Here is a 21,995-nt window from a genome sequence, read left to right on the forward strand (position 1 = left end):
TGAAAACCAAATTCATTTTTAAACTCACTGACTTTTATGGCAACATATAGCAAAATCAGCAGAAATAAGAAACAGACTGCCTATACGAAAAGTGACCACACCGTACATTTACTGACTTAATCCAGGGGTTGTTACTATGTAATAAGATACTTTGGTTGATCTTGTGTTATGCAGTATGCTAAATTACAGTTCTTTGTCTCTTTTAATCAAAATTTTATAATCCTAAGTATGTAACACCATCCAAAGCATTTCCAGAAATATAAAATGAATTAAAATGTAGCTACAATAAGCAAAAGTGGGTAATTTGTTCTATTGTGTTGTAAGATTATGATAATTTGATTCAACATCCACAGGGCAACTCTCAGCAGACCTTTGAATGGTGATGCACATTCTTTATTCATACATTGCTCACTGCCCTACAACCCACACATTTGACATTGTTATTGTATGTTCTTACAGACAATTACAAAGTGACACTTTCCCATTGCTCACAACACCTTGCTCTGCCCTGTCTCCCACAGTGCTTTGCTCTCTTGCTTCATGAATATCATGAATGAACAACAACATACAGTACATTTTTTATACATGCAGGACACATACACATAGTTACAATTCACTTGCAGGTTCAAGTAGTCAATCGTTTAAAACCTCAAACTGGCGCCATTTTGCAGAAAAAAGGCAGTCATGAGTTGTTATAAATTAGCACTGGACATCATTGTAACATTATTGGGATGAGTGACGAGAAATAAATCATTTTTTTCTCAAGTATAATAAGAACTTATGACTAGTTTTTATAGCGTCTTTAAACAATTGAAAAAAAAACGTGGATTTAAAAAGCAAAATGGGTTGTTGTGTCTTTGTGATCATTTGCTTTGGTATTAATCAAACTCTGCATTCCACATGCACATTCATGTGACAGGAACAGAGAGCACTGATGATTTCTTACACATCCCTCCATGGATTCGTGGATATCTAGTCTGGGCTCAAGTAAAAGAAGGACCTGTCACTGTGACTACACCAGTTTTTATGATGTGCAGACGCAATAAAAAATCAACACTTACTATTGAGAGACTGCACTGACGGTACTTTGGACACATTTCCTTGTACTTTGCACTTCCCTTGCAATTTCTTTGGCCTTTTGTAACGTCTGTGCAATTGATTTAATTAGTTAAGAATTTTTTTTTTCAAGAACAATTTCCTTGAGGGTAGAGCTGCATTTAAATATTTACCTTCAAAAGTGATAAATTGCGCATTTCTGTGTAGCCAGATTGGATTTAATGTCTCAGTTATAATAATTATAATCTAGATATGCATTGAATATGTTCTTTATTTTCCCTTTGTTTTGTTTTGGCTTTTTTAAAACTATTTTCAAAATGAACAAGAAATAAAAATTTTAAATGAAAAGAATTTTGTCACTATATTAAACAAAGTGCCCTGTGTACTGTAGTCTACTTTATTAAAACTGTTCAGTATTAGGATGGAGTGGGGGGTTGGGTGCTTTCCACCTTTGGGATGTCTTCACTGTTTAAATACAATCTGATTGTTAAGTAATTCTTATTTACACTCTGGCAAGCCTCTCTACAACACACCGTGTGATCATATCCACAATCCAAATACATATTAACAAGTCTGAGCCTCACACGCTTATGATCATAAGCATTTTAACTGATTACAATTGCAGGACTAATATTAATATCACGATTGCTGTAATGCTGTTAAATTTAATCTGGTACTCTAATCCCTTCTGGCAGATTTGCACACTCATTTTCAGTAATCTCAGAGTCAGTAATTGTCATTTTCAGTATTTCTGAGAGTCTGTTTGCTCAGCACAGTTGACACTGCCACCAATGTGGCGTAATACTTTTTTAAAGCAGTTAAAACACAAGCGCAGCAAACATCACATGTACTTACAGTGCTCAGAACAAAATGCTTTACCACTCAATATGAATATTTGTTGTTGGACTCTCATTGAGAAATGAATGATCAAATAAGTCTAATTAAAAGAAAAATAAACAAATGCACGGCTTTCATAATTAATAGTTTGCACACTTTCACCAGTTGCATGTAATATGGATAAATGTTGTTAGAAAGCTGTTAATGCTAAAAGCAGCAAAACGGGCCCAGGTACACAGCACAAACTACGATCACGTTTCAGTGCAAGCCTACACAAAGTGCCATTGACCCCGTGTATATTATTTTCAGTAATCTACAGCATCAGCTTTCATGTAAATCTACATTTATGCAGGCTGACATGCTTCTCTTGCAGCCAGTATGACCTCCTCTCCTGTTTTGCATAGGGTCATGGGTCAGTGAAGTCATGCATTACCCCCGGAGGGAAGAGATCTAAGGGCCCCTCGGTGCAACAACACCCTAAAGGAAGTGTTATACCAGGAAGAGTGAGGCAAAAGCCTCATATCGTTATCTACTCAGTCGTGAACGTGCAGAAAGAGTTGCACTTTTTTCCGTAATATTTGTTTCTAACTTCCTATTCTGTCACTCCATCAGTCCTCAAGCTCTCTACCTTAATGTCACAGTTTAATTTAGCCCAGGTCCACCTTCCATCCTCCAGGCTGCAGATCCTAGTTTGTCTCAGAACTCTATTTTGCAGGCGGGGAAAGTTTCATCCTGCATGGCAACGGTGCTGTTAGATCCCAGGACAGTGATTCCTAGTTCACGCTGTTTGTCCAAGGTCTGCTGGTACCACTCCTGCATCGACACCGATTCGAAGGTAGGGATCACTGTTACCTGGAGAAATACAAAAGGCCGCCTTTAGCCATTCAGTAATAGCTGATGATTTTAGCATTTGGAGGGATCTACAGAGTGTGGTTTGGGATTCAGTAACAGCCCAATTTTCATGGAAATGATCTCTGTGATTGCATTTTACATTTTCTCATTTTGGGGGAAAAAACACTTACATAATAATCTACTGTATAATGTTTCTACCTGCATAGAGTCTGGCCATGATATCTTTCCATCCAGCAGAGCATCCAGGGTTTGCCTCATTAGTTCCTCCCGCTCCGGGCTGTCACCGCTGATGATGTAGCAAGAAGAGCGAACACACTTGAAGAAGTCCACACTCACTGTGGGAGAGGAGGCTCCAGAGGGGGTATAAGCCAGGTCCACATACACACTGACTTCCCCAGCAGAGGTAGCCTTAGAGCCTGTGGCCGAAAGGAGAGGAGAAATTACAGCCTAATAGCGCTCATACCGAGACACAACACTTAAATGTTGAAGTTGCCCTTAAATTACGCAGGGCAAGAGAAAAAATCCCACTTCACAGCTCATACCTGGACTGGACGAGGATTTTGCTGGTGCTGATCGAGTGCTGGTGGAGGGGGTACGAGCTAAAGAGACGCTTCCTTTTGCGACTCCACTTTGGCTCCCTGTCCTGCTTTTCCCTGAGCCTGATTTTTGGGAGGCCTCAATGACCTGATCACAAAAAAGATCAAATGTAATACAAAGTTCAGTGGTAGATTTTGTTTAAATAGATTATGATTTAGACAATTTTATGGCCCAAATTTTTAAAGTAATAATTAGGTTACGCTTTACAAATAAAAATAACATGAGTCAAAAGGCCCACTTTGAGTATTTTGATGGGTTTTATGAAGTAACAGAAAACATTTTGTATCATATCAAAATGTCAGATATGTTGAAGCAGCCATTCATATAATAATCATTTTTACTCTTATAAAATAAAGACACAGGCTTTAACCTGTGGCCAAAACCAGTTGCGCTGATAGTATAATTAATCTTTCATATATTTTCATAAATCACATATTTTGCCTTCAATCTAGCAGACGAGATAAATTCAGTAATTACTCGGACCTCTTTGTGTGACAACACAACAAAATAATTCAACCTGTCTTCAGCTTAGAAATACCACAATCCACCTGAAGCCACAATAAAGCTCATACATGATCTTAACACAGGCATGTGTTTCTGCTCACGAGACAAACTCACCCCTGCAAGTTTTTTTCCTCGCATGCCCGTGGCTTTTGCTCTCTTGCCATGAACATCTGAGTCAAACTGGGGAACTGGCATGGAGGCGTCAGGATGTGGAGGCAGAGGTGGACTGTCCCTGAGAGGTGCTGGAAGAGGGTCTGGCGGCAGAGCCTGATGGGTTAGGATGTTTTGTGGAGAATTAGAAGGCTCGCTACATGACTCATCCTCATCCGAGTCCAGAGCTCCGTCAGCAGTGGTGGACGGGCAGTCCTCAGTGCAGACAGGGGCGTTTGAGTCACTGGGTGACGTGTCCTTGGTGTTGTTATTGTTGTTGCCGTGATGATGCGGAGTAAAGGCTCCTCTGGAGGCCTCGCTGGTGCCTGAGCCGGAGTCGGGCTGTTTAAAATGTTTAAACTCACAGGGAGAAACCAAACACAGGTCTACATCATGACCTGAAGCCTCGAAATGAAGTGTGCTGGGAGCCAAAGGTCGTGCTGCCTCTGAACTCTGACCTAAAGATTTGAGAGGCTTCTTCATTTGTAAGGACATTCCTGCATAGTGGCTGCCATTGGAGTGAGAGTGATAAACGCTGTCATCGCCCTCTCTCTGGCTCCCAGTGGTTGGTCCCTGCTCAAAGGACATGGACAATGATTCATCTACCTCTGTGGACTGAGGTGAGCTCACCTCTGCTGGCATGGAGTGTGTAGTGGTGGTGGCAACAGAGGGAGACGGGTCTGAAGAAACTTCCTTAAGTGTCCCCAAAGGAAGAAAACTTAAATGCTTCTCTCTGGGATGTGTGGGGTTCTCTGGAGTGCTTTTAGGATGGCATAGCTGCCCCTCACTTTGCCTGGATGACCCATTTGGCTGGTTAACATCAGCAGAATCTAGGCTACCCTGGGCTTGTAGCCGGCTAAGAGCAGACCTGTTGCACCAAACATCGTCTGGGGACAAACAGTAAGGAGTGTGGCCTGCGCTGTTGGGCCGTGAGTCGGGGGACGCTGGTTCTACGGTCTCCTCGTCGGGGCTGACAGGAGCCTGGTTCTCTGGAGAGGATCGCGAGGGTGGACTATATTTCAAAGCCCCATCAAGAAGCGTGTACTCAGTTGGAGTTAAGTCTAACTGGACTGTACGCTCATTCTTTGGTGCCTTGTTCAAAGGAGATGGAAATCCTACAACCTTTGCAGGTTTTGTAGCATTTCCAGGCTGGTCTACAAGGCTTTTCTGCAAGTCTGTATCAGCTCTCTCACCACTTCCAGGCATATGTTGCACTCCATTATCACCACTCCCTCCACTACCTGCTGCTTTTTCTACTGATCTGTCAGCTGTTTCATTACAAGTGTCTTCTTGGCTCAGGCCTCCTAGGCTCTTTTCATTTTCTGGATCACTGCTTTTCTGCTTATCTACCGTTTCCACCTGTGCCTCTTCTCGTTCGATTTCCTCCCTCAGCTTAAGAAAATCAGCTGTCATATCTTCAGGGGTAGACATTTTGGAGCCACAGGGATTTTCCTCGGGGTCCATTTTTTTATTTTCCTGCTCAGTAACAGTGCACTCTGGATCAAGGATTTCTGGCACAGCTCTAGTGTCAGATTTGGCTGAGTCATTATTTGGCAGTGCACTGTTGACATGCAGCTTCTTGCTATCATTTGCTTCCTTTCCTGGTAGCTTTTTTGCTTTCTTCTCTCCTATTTTAGAGTCATTCTTTGCTTCTTTTTTGAGCTTCATTTTATTTTCGTTCTTTAATTTGGAGGGAACACCATCCTTCTTGCTCTGACTGTTCTTTCTAGCTATGCTCCCTTCTTTGTTGTCAGTCTTCTCCTCTTTTTTCCCATCCTTTCCTCCTCCTTTTTTGGAAGTATTCTTCTCTGCTGCTTTATCCTTTATGCCTGTCTCTTTTATTTTGGTTTTATCAGTCTCCATCATGCCAGTTCCATTTAATGCTTTTCCTTTTTCCTTTGAAGACACATCCTTACCATCTCCACGCTCTTTCCTTTGTTTGTGTGTTCCCTCCTTTCCTTGTGACTTGACACTGTCCTGGCTCTCTGTCCTCTTGGTCTTTTTCTCTTCTCCTAGTTTCTCTAAGTCTCCCATTGTCACTGTGGGTTTCTGGAGAAAGGCCAGCCCCTTTAGCTTTTCCAGCCCCTGCAGCAGCTTTGCCTGTGGGGTAATGCCAGGGAAAAGCACCCTGACCACCTTCTCTTGAGGACACGCTGGATGCCACACAAGCAGAGCACACACAGAGGTGAGGGCGGTGAGAGGGAGAGTTTGGGATTTAGATGCTGATGATACTCCATCGGGCCAATTTTGCATGAATGTCTGGTATTCCTGGTTGTTTTTGCCTGGGTTTAGTATGTATAAATCCAGCTGTCCCACTCCCATCTTTTGGAAAAGGGTTAAGGGCTCAAAGGGGACTCCTTGCGGTCGAAACATTGGTTGCGGTCTGATGTCTAAATTCTTTAACAGCTGTAGGGTTAGAGCAGCCTGCTGGGTGCTCTTCAGTACATTGTCCACACCTGACAGGAGAATAATGATAACTTGTATAACCAATCAGTCATATCATTGTTTTTAGCAGTTAAAAATGTCATGAGATAACATGCACAAGTAGATGTTGTTGGTGCTTGAACATTACACTGATTGCTCAGTGCAAAACAAAACAGAAAGTAAATAAATGAACAAATGATATTAATATAAATGCATTTATCAGAAAAATGATTGATAGCTGATATTAACAGTTTGGTTATTTTTTCAATTTTTACTCTATTGTTGTTTTATTGCAGCACTCACAGGGCTGTTGTTCCACCTGCAACCTGCTGGGGGCATTAAAGAACACAACCCCAAGCTCTGGAGAGATGAGCTTCTTACACGAGTCCTCTGTGGAGCAGTATAAAGAAAGAAAGAGAGCCACAATGTGTTATTTCAGAAAATGAAACAAATAAAGAGAGCATAATTTACTCATTATCCCCTGTTATGCTACCTATGACGTCAGTTCTCAGCTCCTGCTCAGCCACCTTCCTCTCCAGGAAGGAGACGACACCAGGGAGGTTCTCTGTCCCGACATGCGTCAACAAAACAGCATCAACTCTGTCGAGGTGGCGGACCAGCTTCCAGAAGCAGGCCTGAGAGTCCGAGCCTCCGTCCACCAGCACCGTAAACCCGTTAACGGCAAAGAAGGCACAATCACCACGGCCAGCAGGGAATACGTAACAGCAGGGGCGGGACAGCTTGAGGAAACCCACAGTGGTAGGAGGCGGCAGCAGGTCAAAGGGGGAAGAAGGACAAATGGTGCAAGAGATGAGTGATGTGAATTTCCCCAGAGCTTCCATTGCAGGCAGCACCTCTGGGGGATTGATGCAGAGACTGAAAGGACCTTGCAGGGGCTGGTTTTCCACAAGAGTCTTTCTCCACTGGCCAATGTTGGGACAACTGAGGGTCAGATGGATCCTGCTGGGTGGAAGTGAGGAGGCAGAGCTCTCCTGGTCAAAAGACTGAAGAGAGACAAGTTCCCAGCATTATATATACAATTTTTAATTTTATCCTTCACAATTTACAGTAAAGTCGCTCAAAGCTATATCTTAGTCATGTCAGTGGATAGCGCCTCACATTTATTAAACAGGCAAATTTATGGGATGGTCATTTTAAATGCTGATCATATTATGTGATTATGATTTTTATAAAAAATGAGAAGATACTAAATACTGGTTGGGATCTTTATAAACTCTCAATATCAGGATCATCCTCAATAATACATTACAGCCCCGTTTTTAAAGTATCATTTGGATGTTAGGTCAAACTTCACTGTTGTGAGAACTTGATGTTTACCCTTCACTGCAAATTTTAAGAGTTTTGCACTATTTATTAAAAGATCATTTTTCAAGACCACAGTCCAGGAACTCTTAACAATTTTCTGACCCTGAAACTGAAAGAATGATCAGTAATATGAGAAGATAATCATTAGTCACTGCTCTGAATTAAGCCTGGATTTGTAGGTGGTAATAAAGGTTTACTTTAAAACTGTACTATTGTTACATGTATAATTTTAAAACCTCTGTGTGTGCTTGAAAACATGATGCTTGTTTTTAAGCGTGTACTCTTAACATATTCTGATATTGTCTATATGCAGTGTTCCGGTCATTTGGGCTTCAAGGTGTGGCAAGTTTGTGCATTCAGAATTATAATTGCAACTTTGTGGTTAGGTGTATACCTGTTCTGTTAAGATTTGTTTCAGTTGGTATGGTGAAAACAGTCCTCTGTTAAAAAGCACGTCTCCGCTTTCCTCCTCACTCAGGCCAGCCAAGATCAGCAGCTTATGAGCCGATTCTCTGGACAGGAACGCAAACACCTGACCAGGGAACAGAAATGGAAAAAAATCAGGCCTAATCGAAAGTCAGCAGAAAAGCAGTGAAGATAAATGTAAAAATATAGATGGAGAAAAATCAAAGAATAGTAAACAGTACTGTGAAAATGCATGAAATACTCTTAGGCAGGCTTTCTTGTAATTTCTTTAAGAAATGTTCTGCAAGTATCTTGAAAGAAATTCAAATCACCTGGTTAGTGCAAAAAAAAAAACCAAAAACCAGTATTTTATGAATATCAAGTTGTCTTAACTTTGGTATTATTTGTAGGTTTGACTAAAGAAATTGGAACAAATGTTGTGTTTTATAACAGACTGCTAGTAATGAAGTGCCTGAAGATACAATTTAAAATAGGCTCTTTTCTATATTGTCTGTTATGTATTTACACCAAACCGGTTCATGTCTTGAATTAGATGTTGTTTTATGCTTGAATGATTCATAAATCAGCATTAAATAGCTTAAAAAGATCTTCTGAAATGCTCAGGTACAAGGATGGACCAAAAATGAGTGAAAAGGCAATGTCAATGTCAAAAAGACAAACTGTATAAGAGCTTCAGAAATCCTGGAGAACTATTGCTCAAGACTACTTTTTTTTTTAAACTATAAGACAGTTTGGTTCCTTGGAAGCAAATTATAAAGAAATGAAGGGTCTCTCAAGACATTTGCACAGCTCTGTACATCAAATGTCACACATGTCACAAAGATGTCACACCCTTGTTTAGCTGTTTTGTGATTCCAGGATTACTCCATAACAAAGTAAATGAGTAGCTACAGGCCTCATTTTTACCATGCAAAAAAATGTGTATATTGAGTATAGACCAATCAGCCACCACATTTAAAACGCTGATAGTGTTTATCACTGATCATCTAAATGCAGCGCAATGTTGTGAATTGAAATCTTGGATTTGAATTTGTTGCCACTTTGAATTCTTTGTACTTTTTTTAACTTTATGCACAATCTACTACATGGTTATTTTTATTTTTGGAGTCTTGCGTTTAGGTCACAATCGTGCAAAAACATAACAAAGGTAACATGTCTGTGCCCCGATATGACAGAGCTGTTATATTAGGTTAGGTTCCTCTGAAGGCACATGCATAACTGCACAACGGTCTTCATCAGTGTGCAGTTATGACTTCGGTCAGTTTGAAATTTAGAGCAAAACGTAAATGCACCGCAAAAAATATTCAACAGATTTTCAGAAATGCAGTATATTATCATAATAGCCAGGTATTTCTCAATATGATGGAGAGGCAAACTTTTGTGCATGGAAGAAAATGTAATTGATTGAGCCCCAACATCCCCTCTCTGGTCTGTGTTAGGCCAGAAATAGTCAATAACAGCCACGGCCAGACAGCCGGGGAAATGTTCCAAAACCAGTGAACTGCCACATGGCCCTTTTATCTACTGACTGGTGTGCAAACGTGTTGGACTGTCTGTGCTTCCACATGACAAATTGTGTGCTAATTGGATTCTGGCAGTGATGATTTGAGTTAATTGTGTTTTAGAGCATGCCGGTGCTTTTGATATGAACACGAGGTGACATACGAGGTTAGCGTTTTTCACAGAAAGCTCAACAAATCTGGATCCCACGTAAAAACAGGGGAATAGTGTTTAAAGTTTGGGGGAAGAGGGTGAGTGTTTTGGTATATTGCACCTTGCTTTGAGATGTTGCCTATTATACATATTATACTACATACAGTAGCCCAGTTATAGTGTGGAAGTATTTGAGATAATAATGTTGTAATTTTGCATAGTTATTCAAGGCATCTACAGCCTAATGAAAATAATGTACATGTATAAATTCCTGTTGCACCTGCTTAAACATAGTGATGGCAATAAAACAACAATTCATACATTTGGGAAATTATTATATTCAACTTATTTCTGAATAACTGAATCATTTTAACACAGCATCATTTTGTCAGCTGCCACCCGAGGATTTATCCCCTCACCTCTGAATGAACCTGGTCCTGAGATGGACTGATCACCACCTGAGTGTCCAACACTCTGGTACAGTGACGTAGACACTTATGCCCTGAAGAGGCAGAGAGAAAAATAAGAAGAGATATAAAGAGAAGGACAAACAGACAGCCACAGGGATGCAAACAAGAGGGAGATAAGCCGACAGGTCCGAGCATTGAGTGACAGACTGGAAGCAAATAGGAGAAGAGCTCAAAGAGGAGAAAGTGAACTGGGCTAATCGGACGGGTGATTGACTCACTGGGTGAAAAAGAGAAAGTAAGAAAAGTGGAACAGCTGAGTCAGAAGGATTGTCTGAGGAAGAGATGCCAAGTTTCCTCAATCTGAGAAGGACATCCAGTCTGAGAGGCTGGACTGGGTGAACAGCTAAGAATACAGAGGCGTACTTAGCCGACTGGAATTTCATGACCCAAATATGAACAAATGTTTCTCAGTCTTTTTACACAAAGGGAAACAGAAAGGGCTATTTTCCCTACATGACATTTTGCATAATTCAACCAAACATTTAAAATTCTGGGAGAATATGTCTTTTCCTTTCCTTGACAATAATTAGACATATATCTCTGTTTCTGTACACTAAAAAATGAAGCTACAAACACCATCTGGCTAACTTAGCTTAGCATAAAGACTGGAAATGGGAAAATGACTAATATTTCTGTAACACATGTAAAAATTAGAAAATAGCATCACATATCACATAGCATGTGAAGGCTGGGAGCAGTGACTTCCTGGAGTCTCCACTGGTGGTTAATGTAAAACCTCAACTTGCTGATTCACCACTCTGGTAAATGTGAGGGCTCAGGAGGCAGGATTGTTAGTATTATTAGTATTATAGCAAGATACATAGTTTTGACACTGAATGCAAGTGAGTGCTATTGATTGTTGTCTAACTTTTGGACAAGAAATTAAATAAATGCATGCCTCACACTATTCATTTCTGTAGTCGATCTTATTATGGAAGCTATACTACAGTGCAGGCAACCTCTCTGGATAGACAAATGTCTGCTCTTGACCATTTTCATCACTTCACTTTACACGGATCAGCTGTGACACAACTGTTTAATTCTTTTTGTCTGTCTTTTTTCCTGTGCTCAGCTGTCCTTAATTGCCAACCATACAGAGAGAACGAGAGGTGGCAAAACTTGGCTGCAGGTTTCTATTGTTTTCTGTGTCGTGGGCCCACCCATGCTCAACAATCGCCCTGTCTGGCTGCTTGTCCACTTTCCTTCCTTCCTTCCTTAGTGACCCCAGATTGGCTGAGCTGAAATATTGCCATGGCAATGGGAGTTTCCCCAGTAGGGCCAAAGAGTTTGGCAAGAAAGATGACTTAAATCTTACCTGCACTCTTGAAAGATGCCGTGTGATGGGAGAGGAATTCTTGGAGGTAGAGGTTCAGGTTACAGGATTTTAAGTCCACATCCCATGACCGAATACCTGACAGCAAGAAAGTTAGAGGCTATACTGTCACATGGTGCAATGTGATAAAAGCCTACACATGTCCAAGTATTCGCAAAATATTAAAACTGGCTGTTATAATCGTAGCTATCCCATAGTATATTTTATTTCAATATTTAATGCATTCAACCAAATCTGCTCTCTCTTTTTAACATAGTACAACGAGTATCATTGTATCTTGCAATCTGTCATATAAACACGATAAAGAGTCTGTAGCATTTACTTTCAGCTAATTATACACATTAAATACAGAATGTACCATCTTATATTGTACATGTAAATGTATTTTCTGTTTTTAGCTGATAAGTGAGGAGAATTTGAGGTTTTTCTTTGAAACACGTGACAGTCAGCTGAATGTGGTTGGCTTTTAGACTGCTAAAGACACATGATGAAGACTGAAAAACTGGAGGACACTATAGCAGGTGATTTTCCCAATCTGTAGGACAAACAGTTGTTAAATTATTATTTTTATGATTAACCGATGAAGAAATAATCTTTAGCTACAGATGTACATTCAAAAAACTGGGCTGTTTGTTCAGTTCATGAAAAGTTGATGACATTTTTGAAGTACATAGCTTTCACCAGAGTGTAATGAAATGTTAATTGGCCCAGTTAGCTACAGTGCAGGAATATGAGTCAGTCTGTTTTTCTATCTGTGTCTGTCCTCGTGGTTTCTCTTCAATTTCCCTATCTATCCTGTTTTACATGAACTGTCTGCTACACATGCTGGCTTCCATAAAATGTCTACAGCTGCAAAACAGCAAAGCAATAAAACATAGACTGTAATGGATCGTTATGAGTACGCACTGTCTGGTCTGCAGCATCCACAATTACAGCTGTGCATAAATGCACAAAGGTTAATGGGACATCGCTTACAAGTGGCTGTGTGTGGACTGAAAATCCCCGGCGCAACATTTCCCTCAAAGCTTGTCCTTACATAACTAAAAACTAAAACTGAGGCGAAAGGCAAAGCACCCACTCCAGACAGCTTTTAATTATAATGTGTCCGGAGGGATGAGGGGGTGATGCTGATGGTGGAGTGTCGCCAGATGACGCATCCTCGGTCAGTACGGTGGGGAAAAATTGCATAAAAAAACTGCAGTGTGCTCAGTATATCACCGCAAGTGATGATTTGGGCAAGAAGAACTTGCAGGAAGCTGGGTTTTTTGTAATACAATTGTATAGGAAAAAGCAAAATGGCATACAGCAGCTATTGGACGCGGGCTGAAATAAACCTACCTCGCTCTATCTCCCTGCTGATGTGTTCCGTCTGCCTGAGGCGAGCGGTCCGTCCGATTATGATGAGCAGGGAGTATTTATGGAGGCAAAAGTCGAGGTTTGCGGTAGCGGCGCGCTTCGGCTCCTCCTGGACCTCCCTCTCCAGCACCCGGCTGGACGCCATGTTGGAAAATTGCGCTTCTATGTGATGTCATTGAAAAAGCCTGACAGCGCCTTTTATTACAGGGATGACAGCTGCTGTGCTGGAATTCAGCCGCGCATCAGTGAATGGGCAGGAAGAGGCTGAATTATTGATCACACGTGGCAAAGGGATCAATATCTATTTTTATTAATCGCCGATCCCATTGTAAATTACTTCCATGTATATTTTATAATATCCCATGCAATATTATTACCGCAAAGGTGCAGCAGTAACACTCTACAGACCCTTGAATTCAAGTTCATTTATTGGTATTTTCATCTTACAAATCTATTTATAAACTAACTGTGCGGTATTTCCAACAATCAGGGGGAAAGAAATAAATATAGTAAAATATTATGACCAAAAAAAGTCTTCCACAAGATGCCGCAATGATTAACACAATGATGTGACACAATAATTAACACGGACGAGAGAAATAAAAATTAAAACGACAGACTCACAAAAACTCTTATTCATAACAGTCAATGTTTATAAAGGCAAAAAAAAGTCACATTCTACAGCATTTTATTTTCTATCACAAATGTATTGAACAGTAGAAGCAGACCTTCCTGTCATTTCTCACATTCATCTTTTTTTATCAGCCCTGAACTCTTTCGTTATTTCTTGTACTTCTGTTATCTTTTTTTTTCCTCATCACAAACATTTCAGAACATAGAAGTTACAAGTAGTCCCCCGTGGACAGCTACACAGCGTGCCAATACGCGCGCCTTTACGCACGGCGCACGGCTCCCCTGCGTCACACTGAAAGGGTAACATAAAATTAGTACACTGTAGACAAAACATTGTAAATTTTTTGCGATTTATAGAATTTAAAAATCTTGATTAGATAAAAACAAACGTCTAAAAATCCTCATTTTTTTCTGACTGTTGTAAATTCAGAGAATCTTAAATAAGAAAATAAAATCTAACAGGTTTCGTGCTGTTTTATTTCTCATTTGTCTGCTTACCGAAGGTAACCATCCATGCTTTTTCTCCAAGGGCATCTCTTTGCTCCTCAGCTTCTCCAGAACTTCTTGCAATGCGTCAATCTGCACAGGGGGGGATAAAAAGTCATATTATCAAAAAACGTTTACTATGGACTTTGTTTTTAAGAAAATTGTTGTTCAAATAATTTAAATACCCTAAATACAGAAAAAAAATCAACATCCTTCTTTATACAAATTAAATCGACTTAACCCACATCCCCAACAAAAGCTCTCACCAAGTCTTTCTCTTGTTGAGTTTTCAGGGTGAAATCCAGTGAGCGCGTCTCCAGTGAGGAGTCCTCTGCGCGAACGAGGTACAGGTAGGCGTAGCAGCAGGTGACCGCGAGGAGGAGAGTCCGCGCACTGACCATTGTGTTCAGACACATAAAGGAGGAGTCCTTCTCTTCAGCGGGTGGAGCTCTTTTCCAGTAGACAAACGCTTCTTTGGAGTGTTGAGGATGGATGTCTTTTGTCCACAGAAACTGTCTTTATAGGCTCTTTGCAAGTGCTGCTGACATCAGCCAGTCTTTGAAATATTCATGGAAACTTTGACATGGATGACACTGCTCGGCACCTTTGCATCTTTAACAGGAAGCGATAAGAGAAGATGAAAGCCAAACGTCGATGTGAGACATTAAAATTTGTGAAAGTGATGATGAAACCAAAGAGTAATTAAACTCCTTTATCTAAAACTTTTTATCCCAGTCTTCCAATCAATTTCAGTTAACTGATCCCATTGAATTCCCAACAAATCACATTTTTTTCCACCTGTTTCTGTGGCCTTTTTGGTTAATCACATATCTGACTCACTGATGCGTCACATTGATGTGTCAGAATCAGAGTGAGAAATCAAGTAAAACAGCTAATCTGCATTTTGATTGCACAGTTATCGAAATAATAAAACAACAAAAAAGACAACAACAGAATTGTTTCCAATTTTTGAAAGTGGTGTTTTGCAAAGCCCTGATAATTTCACTGAAAAATACAATTTACTGCGTAAAATGCACAACAAGGAATCCACTGGGGAGATTTTATGACTTGCATTTGACACTATAAATTACAGATTACCAATGAAAAGGTTAGGAATTTACAATATTAGCCTAATGGGATAGCACACTCGTGGCCACAGTTATCTTGATGATAAGGGTCAGTATGTGCAAACAAAATATCTGTTTTGGTGTAATTTAACTTTTTTCTTTCAAGTTTGCTATTGGTGAAGTCTAATAAATGTGCTCTCATTCAGAAAGTAGACCCTAAAAGGGTAGTTCTAAAAATTTAATGCTTCCATCTATACATGGTGTTGTCTCATTTTAATTCAATTCTTTGTCTTTAAAAAATAGTAATAATAGCAGAAACAAAAGTCCTTAATCTTAAAGTCAAACTTTATTCATATCTTATTCTTATTTAACGATCTGCCCTTCTGATGTCACTGCTGTTCTGCAAAGTTTAAATCAGACAGGCTGACCAACACAGAGACCAATATGTAATCAAGATACAATTTCCTTTTGTAGGAATAACCTTAACCCTCCCCTTACCCTCCCAAGAGTAATGGGAATGAATATGTGAGGCTGTCAGGCTTCTGTTTACACACCAAACCATATTACTGACCCCCATATCACTGACAAATCGTTTTACGCCATTTACCATGCTGGTCATGATCCCTTTCACTATGTTGGGGAAAAAAAAGACAAAGCAGACAGCACCTGAGGGCCCTGTTCAATATATAAAGCTTATATGAGTCATTCAGGTAGAATGGCAGCAAAGGATAAAGGGATTTGGGGGGTTTGAAGGAGAGAACTGTAAAAATCCAAGTAATTCAAGTCGTTATACATGTATTTCCCTTGACAATGATTTTTTTTATAATAAATGTATTCAATATCCATTGTTAAAATATTTTGTTGTTGCTGTTGTTTCTCACTTTTACCGCGCGGGGGCGAGCGCAATTTGGAGGAGGGAAGCAATTGAACAAGCAACCGGAAGCTTATCTTGCAGTTTACAAGAGGTGTTGCGACTTTCCAGCGTTTTTTTTCTGTACGTTTGGGTAACAGCAACAGTAAAAAATGTCCGAAAGAAAAGTATTGAATGTAAGTATATGAACTCTAAAACTGGTACTTCACTGCTGTTATTAAAATACTATAGGACCAGAGCAGGTTGGCGTTAGCATTGAAGCTAAGTGTGGCGTTTTTTATAGTTTCTGTTTAATTTAACTAAAAGCTGGTAGGTAGCGTTGCTTTTTCAACTACTGTTACTACGATAGTGTGTATCAAGACTATATTGTAATAAAATTAGACATTATTAGTCTAATGGCTACAAGTTTGTAAGCTAACCTATGTGTTTTGCTATCCACAGAAATACTACCCTCCGGATTTCGATCCGTCCAAAATCCCGAAGCTAAAGCTCCCCAAAGATCGTCAGTATGTGGTCAGATTGATGGCTCCATTTAATATGAGGTATGCTTGTCTTACCCACGTATATCTAAGAAGTTGTTTCCTGGTTACACTTCTGAAGTTTAACTTTCTTACAATGAAATGCAGCTAATGTTGTAAAGGATGCTGTTATGAATACACAACCAAACAACATGCGAGAAGGCGAACAAAAACGCCCCCTGGAGCGTTATGAATGGACTGGTACCAACAGTTGTGGTCAGACATATACACTCATCATAGGCATGACTGTCATGGTAATTCTGGGCTTTTAATGAACATGCAAAACAATCTTTAGATCACATTCACCCACTCAGACACAGCCACTGTAGTAACCTGGGACCTCATGACTGTTTGCATACTTCGGTTCACATCAGTTTCAGAGATTTAACAAATAGGATTTTAAACAGTGGGATGTGTTTAAAAAAGTAACATCTACTCTTTTTAATAACTCTGGTAAATGACCTTCATCCAGCACATAATAATAATCTTTTAACATTTTTTCCAGTTTCAGAAAAAATGAGCTATATCATGCTCTTGGAATGACTATATGACACAAACATTGTATTTTTCAAGTTGTTGGAGAAGGTAGAGCTGTTTTAGAGCTTTCTTTCCAAATAGAGACTTCCAGGTCCAGTTTATTCATGGCCTTAACATATATATTTCTGCTTTTTAGTGACTTAAGCGTACAGTGTTAAGGTTATTTCTAACTGTCAAAGCAGGAATCTTGGTTGGTTTGGTTTATATGAATGTAAGTCTATTCATTAGATATATGGCTTATTTGCAGTAAAACAGGGTTGCTGCTCACTTATAGGACCTTTTTTTGGCTTCTCTAAATTACTCCTGTCACTACAGTGTCATCATTTCTTCTACTTTGCAGGTGTAAAACATGCGGTGAGTACATTTACAAGGGGAAGAAGTTCAATGCACGCAAAGAGACCGTTCAGAATGAGACCTACATGGGACTGCCTATCTTTCGTTTCTACATCAAATGTACCCGCTGTCTTGCTGAAATTACATTTAAGGTAAGTGTGAATGATCTGATCATCGAAGTTGCAAGAGATATCTCAGAGATATCACTTATATTGGGCATAAAATACCCGTTGACAATGCTATATCTTATGATGACGTCATAGACTGACCCAGAGAACACAGACTACGCCATGGAGCATGGCGCAACGCGGAACTTCCAGGCAGAGAAACTCATTGAGGAGGAGGAGAAGAGAATCCAGCAGGAGAGGGAAGAAGAGGAACTGAACAACCCCATGAAGGTTAGTGTTTTAAAAGTCATCCTCTGTTCTTACTTAAATTGGCACATGAAACACAGAATGAATGGTTTCCCAATCCTCGACCAGGTGCTGGAGAACCGCACAAAGGATTCAAAGTTAGAGATGGAGGTTTTGGAGAACCTGCAGGAGTTGAAGGAGCTGAATCAGAGACAGGCTCTGGTGGACTTTGAGGGAATGATCGACCAGTACAGAGAGATGGAGAAGAGGGAGCGGGAACGGGAGAAAGAGGAGGATGAGCGTGAAATGAAGTGAGTTGTGCATGCTCAGAAAAATTGTCTGATTTTTTTTTTTTTTTAAATTTTTTTGAACAATCTCAAGCATGTTTCATATTTAATTGAAAATGTTTTTTGCTATAATATCTAATACATAGCTAGATGTATATGTGGAAATTTAAAATTACACTGTGCTTTGTTCAACAGGGAGATGTTGGATCGTGCTCTCGTGAAAAGACTCAGAGAGTCTGACTCTGATTCAGAAACAGAAGAAGAGAGCAGCAGCAAACAGTCAAACAAGTCCAGCTCAGACAAACCAACAGACATCCTCACTGCTGACAAACCAACAGAGGCAGAGGTCTGTATAGCCACCCACATGTGACATATCTAAATATCTGTCAAGATTATTTAGTCATAATCCTCAAGGTTTCAGTGACTGCCTCTTCATTTTCCTGTTTTACCTCCAATGTTTCAAAGTTTGAATAAAGAACTATGATTTTCATTTTATAGTTTAGAGTCTGGAGATCAATATATTGAGCTGGGTTTTCATAAACCCAGTCACCTAACACAGACCTCTCATGACACATGTGAACGTGATCCAGAAATATGGCCATCTTCTGTGGCCCAAACCTAGCTTAAAATTGACTGAGGCAAAGTGAAAAGCAATAATGCTGAAAAGGTTTTCGAGTGAGCAACATATTCTTCCATCCAGACCATGTCTTTCTGGGAGAGCTTTGCATATTTCAGCAAGACAATGCTGCATCTATTACAACAGCATGGCATTGTAGTAGAAAAGTCCAGGTGCTGAGCTGGGCTGCCTGCATTCATCAGTGGAAAACATCTGCACAGTCATGAAATGAAAAATATGCCAAAGACTGCTGAGCAGCTAGAATCTCTTATCAGACGAGAATGAGAGAAAATTCCTCTCCTAAAAGTCCATCAGCTGGTTGCTAACAAACTATTGTTAAAGACGAGGTGATACTACACAGTGGTTTTCAGTTTAAATGTTAAATATGATGTTCTGTTTTCATTTACATACTTTCTCAGCTTCTTTGGAAGAGGGTTTATATGTAAGGTTGTGGCAGTTAAGGCCAGTGACTTTCACAATGCTCATTGTCTTTAAATACAGAATTCCACAATCACAATGTACTTAATGAGAATTTTCTATGTGTTGCTGACCGAAAAGCTTTGGGCTGTGTTTTCCTCATCCTTTCTACAGGGAGCTTCAGCTGGAGGAGCAAAGAAGGCCAAGGTGGAGAGCTGGGAGAGGAGTGTCGGGACGCTGGGTGGTAAAGGAGCATTAGGTTCACTGATTGTCCGAAAGAAACCAGTAATGACTGTGAGCAAACCCAGTTCAGTAACGGAAACTGCTGCTCCTATCTCACAGACAGGTAACACATCGTTATCCTGCACACTTTGGCCTCTTTTATTTGAAGTCTCTGGCATTTTGTACTTGACTTTTGTTTTTCTCTCACCAAACTATGTCCTTCGTGTTGGTACTTGTTCACATCTTTAATCAAAAGTTAGCTTTTTCTTCATTGTAAGATAGTCTTTGTTTGTCTTGTTTTTCAGATTCAAAGCCAGCGACGACAGATGCTTCTAAACCCGTCACCACACAAAATGGGTCATCATCCCTCAGCCTGTTGGGGGCGTATTCAGACAGTGACAGCAATGACAGCGAATGAGAACAAGATGACTCAAGTGACTGACATACAACTATATGTATTGTGCAGAAAGGAATACAGTGCTTAAGCCCTGTTTGTAATGCTGTACAGATATTGAAATCTCATATAAATCAGCTTAAGGATTCCCCCCCCCCCCGTTCTTTAAATCCAGTCAGATCCACAGAAAAATGGGTCTGTTTGTCCTGTGACTATACCACCTGTATATTTTAATGTTTATTAAAATGTCTGTACTGTTTGTATGTAGCATTTTTTTTTAACTCCGTGTCTTAAAAGCATATTATAATGCTGGTGTTTCCAAGCCAGCAGAGAAACATATGTGCAACATATTGGGTTATTTCTCAGCTTGTCCTTGGTCTTGAGGTCCATGCCCTAAACGCACCACCAAAGAGCCATCCAGGTCCAGGAGGGGGCATCCTAATCTAGTCTCCAAACCAATTCAACGGACGTCTTTCATTGTGGAACAGTAGAAGTTCTGCTCTTGTAAATGAACAAGCTCCCCACCTTGCCTCAAAGGGAGAGCCCAGACACCCTTCAAAGGAAGCTCATTTCAACATTTGACCACAAAGCCAAGATAAGTCAGTAAATCAGTAATCCAAATTCATTTGTGTAGTTTTTTCCCCCCCTCCGCAGACAGGATTAACTGGATTTAACTTTCATTTCATATACATAAGCTGGCTCCACCTCAGGCAGCCAGCATTATTAAAAATCAAAATGCATAATGTAGTCTAACTCAGAGCCCAGAATAAATTAAGTAGTTGTGGAATTGTTCCAGGGTGGAATTATTGTACAGCATCTTTAATGATTTTTGTTAAACAAAGTTGCACCTTAGCCATACTTTTCTGCTAGCCATCAACAAGCTTCTGGCAAGATATTTGATCACTGTTTTTGGTAGAATTAGTGCAGTGAATTTTGTTGATTTCCTCACACCAACCCCGCTTTTAAGCATAGTTCACAAATTTCCAGCGGGACTGAGGTTTACTTTGGGAAGGCCGTTCCAGAAGCTTAATTTTAGCCTGCTTTTTCCGTTCCCATAGGACAACAGTCCTATGGGAAAGCTAGACCCAACTGTGTCTAGCTTTTGAGTTGAGGTGAAGTAGAAGAATGTGGAGGTAGGCCTAGTTCTTTGCACTTTGTGAAATGAACTAGTTCAACTGACAGCAAAACAGCTCCAGAAAATGAACCACCATCATTTACATTTGGTACCCTACAGTGTTTTTATATTTGAAAGTCTCACCTCTGCTCCTCCAAACATACCTCTTGTAATTGTGGCCAAATCGGTCAGACTTTCTCTTGCCTGACAATCCATTTTTTTCTCCAGAAGGCATTTGACTTGTTCATGTGGTCAGCGTCACATTTCAGTCAAGCTTGAAGGTGTTGATTTTGGAGTAGCTGCGTCTTTCAGCACCCTCTCCGTCTACAGATATGTAAAACTGTCTTCGCTGTGGACCGTGACACTGTGTTTCAACAGTTTCCAGTTCATGGCAGGCATGAGCCCAGGTGCTTCTTGGGTTGTTTCTAACATCTTAACCAATTTTTTTCTCATCTGAGGATGACAATTTTGGTCTTCCTCCAGTCCTTGGCGATTACGTACAGCTGTTTGAAGTGAAATCTTGGAATATGCAGTTATTTTGAAGTGGTTCCGAAATACCTTTGCCTCTTCTATGTAATTTTCTTTCTTATTTTCACTGAGTTCCTTGGACTTTTCTATTGTTATGAGAATTGGTCAATCCAATGTGTGCTGTCAAATAAATCCTTTATATGCTGGCAAAGAGAAACTACCAGATGTAGTCGATTGTGATTACCAATGAGAACTTAATAGGCCATGGCCAGTTACTAGATGCTGTAGAACCTTCAAACACCACTTATTAAAATACATGGTGAGTGCATTTATATATTTAAGGCTGTATGTCTATTTTTGATCCAGTGTGGATTAGAAAAAGCAAAAATAGATTAAAAATTTTCACCCAATTTTTGTTTTTAAAAATAATTAAAGTTGTATGCAGTACAATCATTTAAAGCCCAATTCAAATTTCAAAGATAATCTAAAATTTAGCATATGTGAACAATGTAGAAGGTTAAAGTTCACAGTGATACGTCGCACACTCTTCAGTGTAGAAAACAGATGAAAAGCAAAATATTCCACGATGGCGGGGATTATTTTTGAAAGAATGAGGATTATTCACAGCGCTGCAGTTTAAACAGTGGATTAGGCAGGGTTCGTATGACTTTAATGTCGACTCACAAAAATAATGA

The 21,995-nt window shown here is 40.0% G+C and overlaps 3 protein-coding genes across 3 annotated transcripts; 1 reads left to right on the forward strand and 2 right to left on the reverse strand.

Annotated features, from left to right (window-relative positions):
- Window positions 1-376: 376 nt before the first annotated feature.
- On the reverse strand, window positions 377-13,130 carry LOC308389002 (microtubule-associated protein 1S-like). The gene is made up of 10 exons (XM_080870089.1): window positions 12,967-13,130; window positions 11,611-11,706; window positions 10,245-10,327; window positions 8,141-8,278; window positions 6,914-7,424; window positions 6,724-6,810; window positions 3,961-6,452; window positions 3,288-3,429; window positions 2,944-3,161; window positions 377-2,745 (listed from the first exon to the last, which is right to left on the reverse strand). The coding sequence occupies exons 1-10, from the start codon at window positions 13,127-13,129 to the stop codon at window positions 2,590-2,592; spliced, it is 4,086 nt and encodes a 1,361-aa protein (XP_080726215.1). The 5' UTR covers window position 13,130; the 3' UTR covers window positions 377-2,589.
- A 294-nt stretch (window positions 13,131-13,424) lies between these two features.
- On the reverse strand, window positions 13,425-17,419 carry LOC308389004 (cocaine- and amphetamine-regulated transcript protein-like). Its single transcript, XM_080870091.1, has 4 exons — window positions 16,599-17,419; window positions 14,370-14,715; window positions 14,116-14,196; window positions 13,425-13,909 (listed from the first exon to the last, which is right to left on the reverse strand). The coding sequence occupies exons 2-4, from the start codon at window positions 14,517-14,519 to the stop codon at window positions 13,802-13,804; spliced, it is 339 nt and encodes a 112-aa protein (XP_080726217.1). The 5' UTR covers window positions 14,520-14,715; window positions 16,599-17,419; the 3' UTR covers window positions 13,425-13,801.
- On the forward strand, window positions 16,065-19,977 carry yju2 (YJU2 splicing factor homolog). Its single transcript, XM_080870090.1, has 8 exons — window positions 16,065-16,217; window positions 16,483-16,583; window positions 17,437-17,581; window positions 17,693-17,827; window positions 17,912-18,093; window positions 18,265-18,415; window positions 19,277-19,448; window positions 19,630-19,977. Exons 1-8 carry the CDS (start codon window positions 16,194-16,196, stop codon window positions 19,740-19,742), a joined length of 1,023 nt encoding a protein of 340 aa, XP_080726216.1. The 5' UTR covers window positions 16,065-16,193; the 3' UTR covers window positions 19,743-19,977.
- The last annotated feature ends 2,018 nt before the right edge of the window (window positions 19,978-21,995 follow it).

Source organism: Rhamphochromis sp. 'chilingali' (assembly GCF_963969265.1).
Source record: "Rhamphochromis sp. 'chilingali' genome assembly, chromosome: 21".
In the NCBI taxonomy this organism is placed as follows: Eukaryota; Metazoa; Chordata; class Actinopteri; order Cichliformes; family Cichlidae; genus Rhamphochromis; species Rhamphochromis sp. 'chilingali'.

Coding starts and splice junctions, on each gene's coding strand:
- yju2 (XM_080870090.1), top strand. CDS start 16,194: ATGTCCGAAAGAAAAGTATTGAAT. Junction 16,218..16,482: donor CCGAAAGAAAAGTATTGAAT/GTAAGTATATGA, acceptor TGCTATCCACAG/AAATACTACCCTCCGGATTT. Junction 17,828..17,911: donor AACTGAACAACCCCATGAAG/GTTAGTGTTTTA, acceptor ATCCTCGACCAG/GTGCTGGAGAACCGCACAAA.
- LOC308389002 (XM_080870089.1), bottom strand. CDS start 13,129: ATGGCGTCCAGCCGGGTGCTGGAGAGGGAGGTCCAGGAGGAGCCGAAG. Junction 6,811..6,913: donor GCTGAGAACTGACGTCATAG/GTAGCATAACAG, acceptor ACTGCTCCACAG/AGGACTCGTGTAAGAAGCTC. Junction 3,162..3,287: donor AAAATCCTCGTCCAGTCCAG/GTATGAGCTGTG, acceptor TTTCGGCCACAG/GCTCTAAGGCTACCTCTGCT.
- LOC308389004 (XM_080870091.1), bottom strand. CDS start 14,519: ATGTGTCTGAACACAATGGTCAGTGCGCGGACTCTCCTCCTCGCGGTC. Junction 14,197..14,369: donor CTCAACAAGAGAAAGACTTG/GTGAGAGCTTTT, acceptor CCCCCTGTGCAG/ATTGACGCATTGCAAGAAGT. Junction 13,910..14,115: donor AGCATGGATGGTTACCTTCG/GTAAGCAGACAA, acceptor TTACCCTTTCAG/TGTGACGCAGGGGAGCCGTG.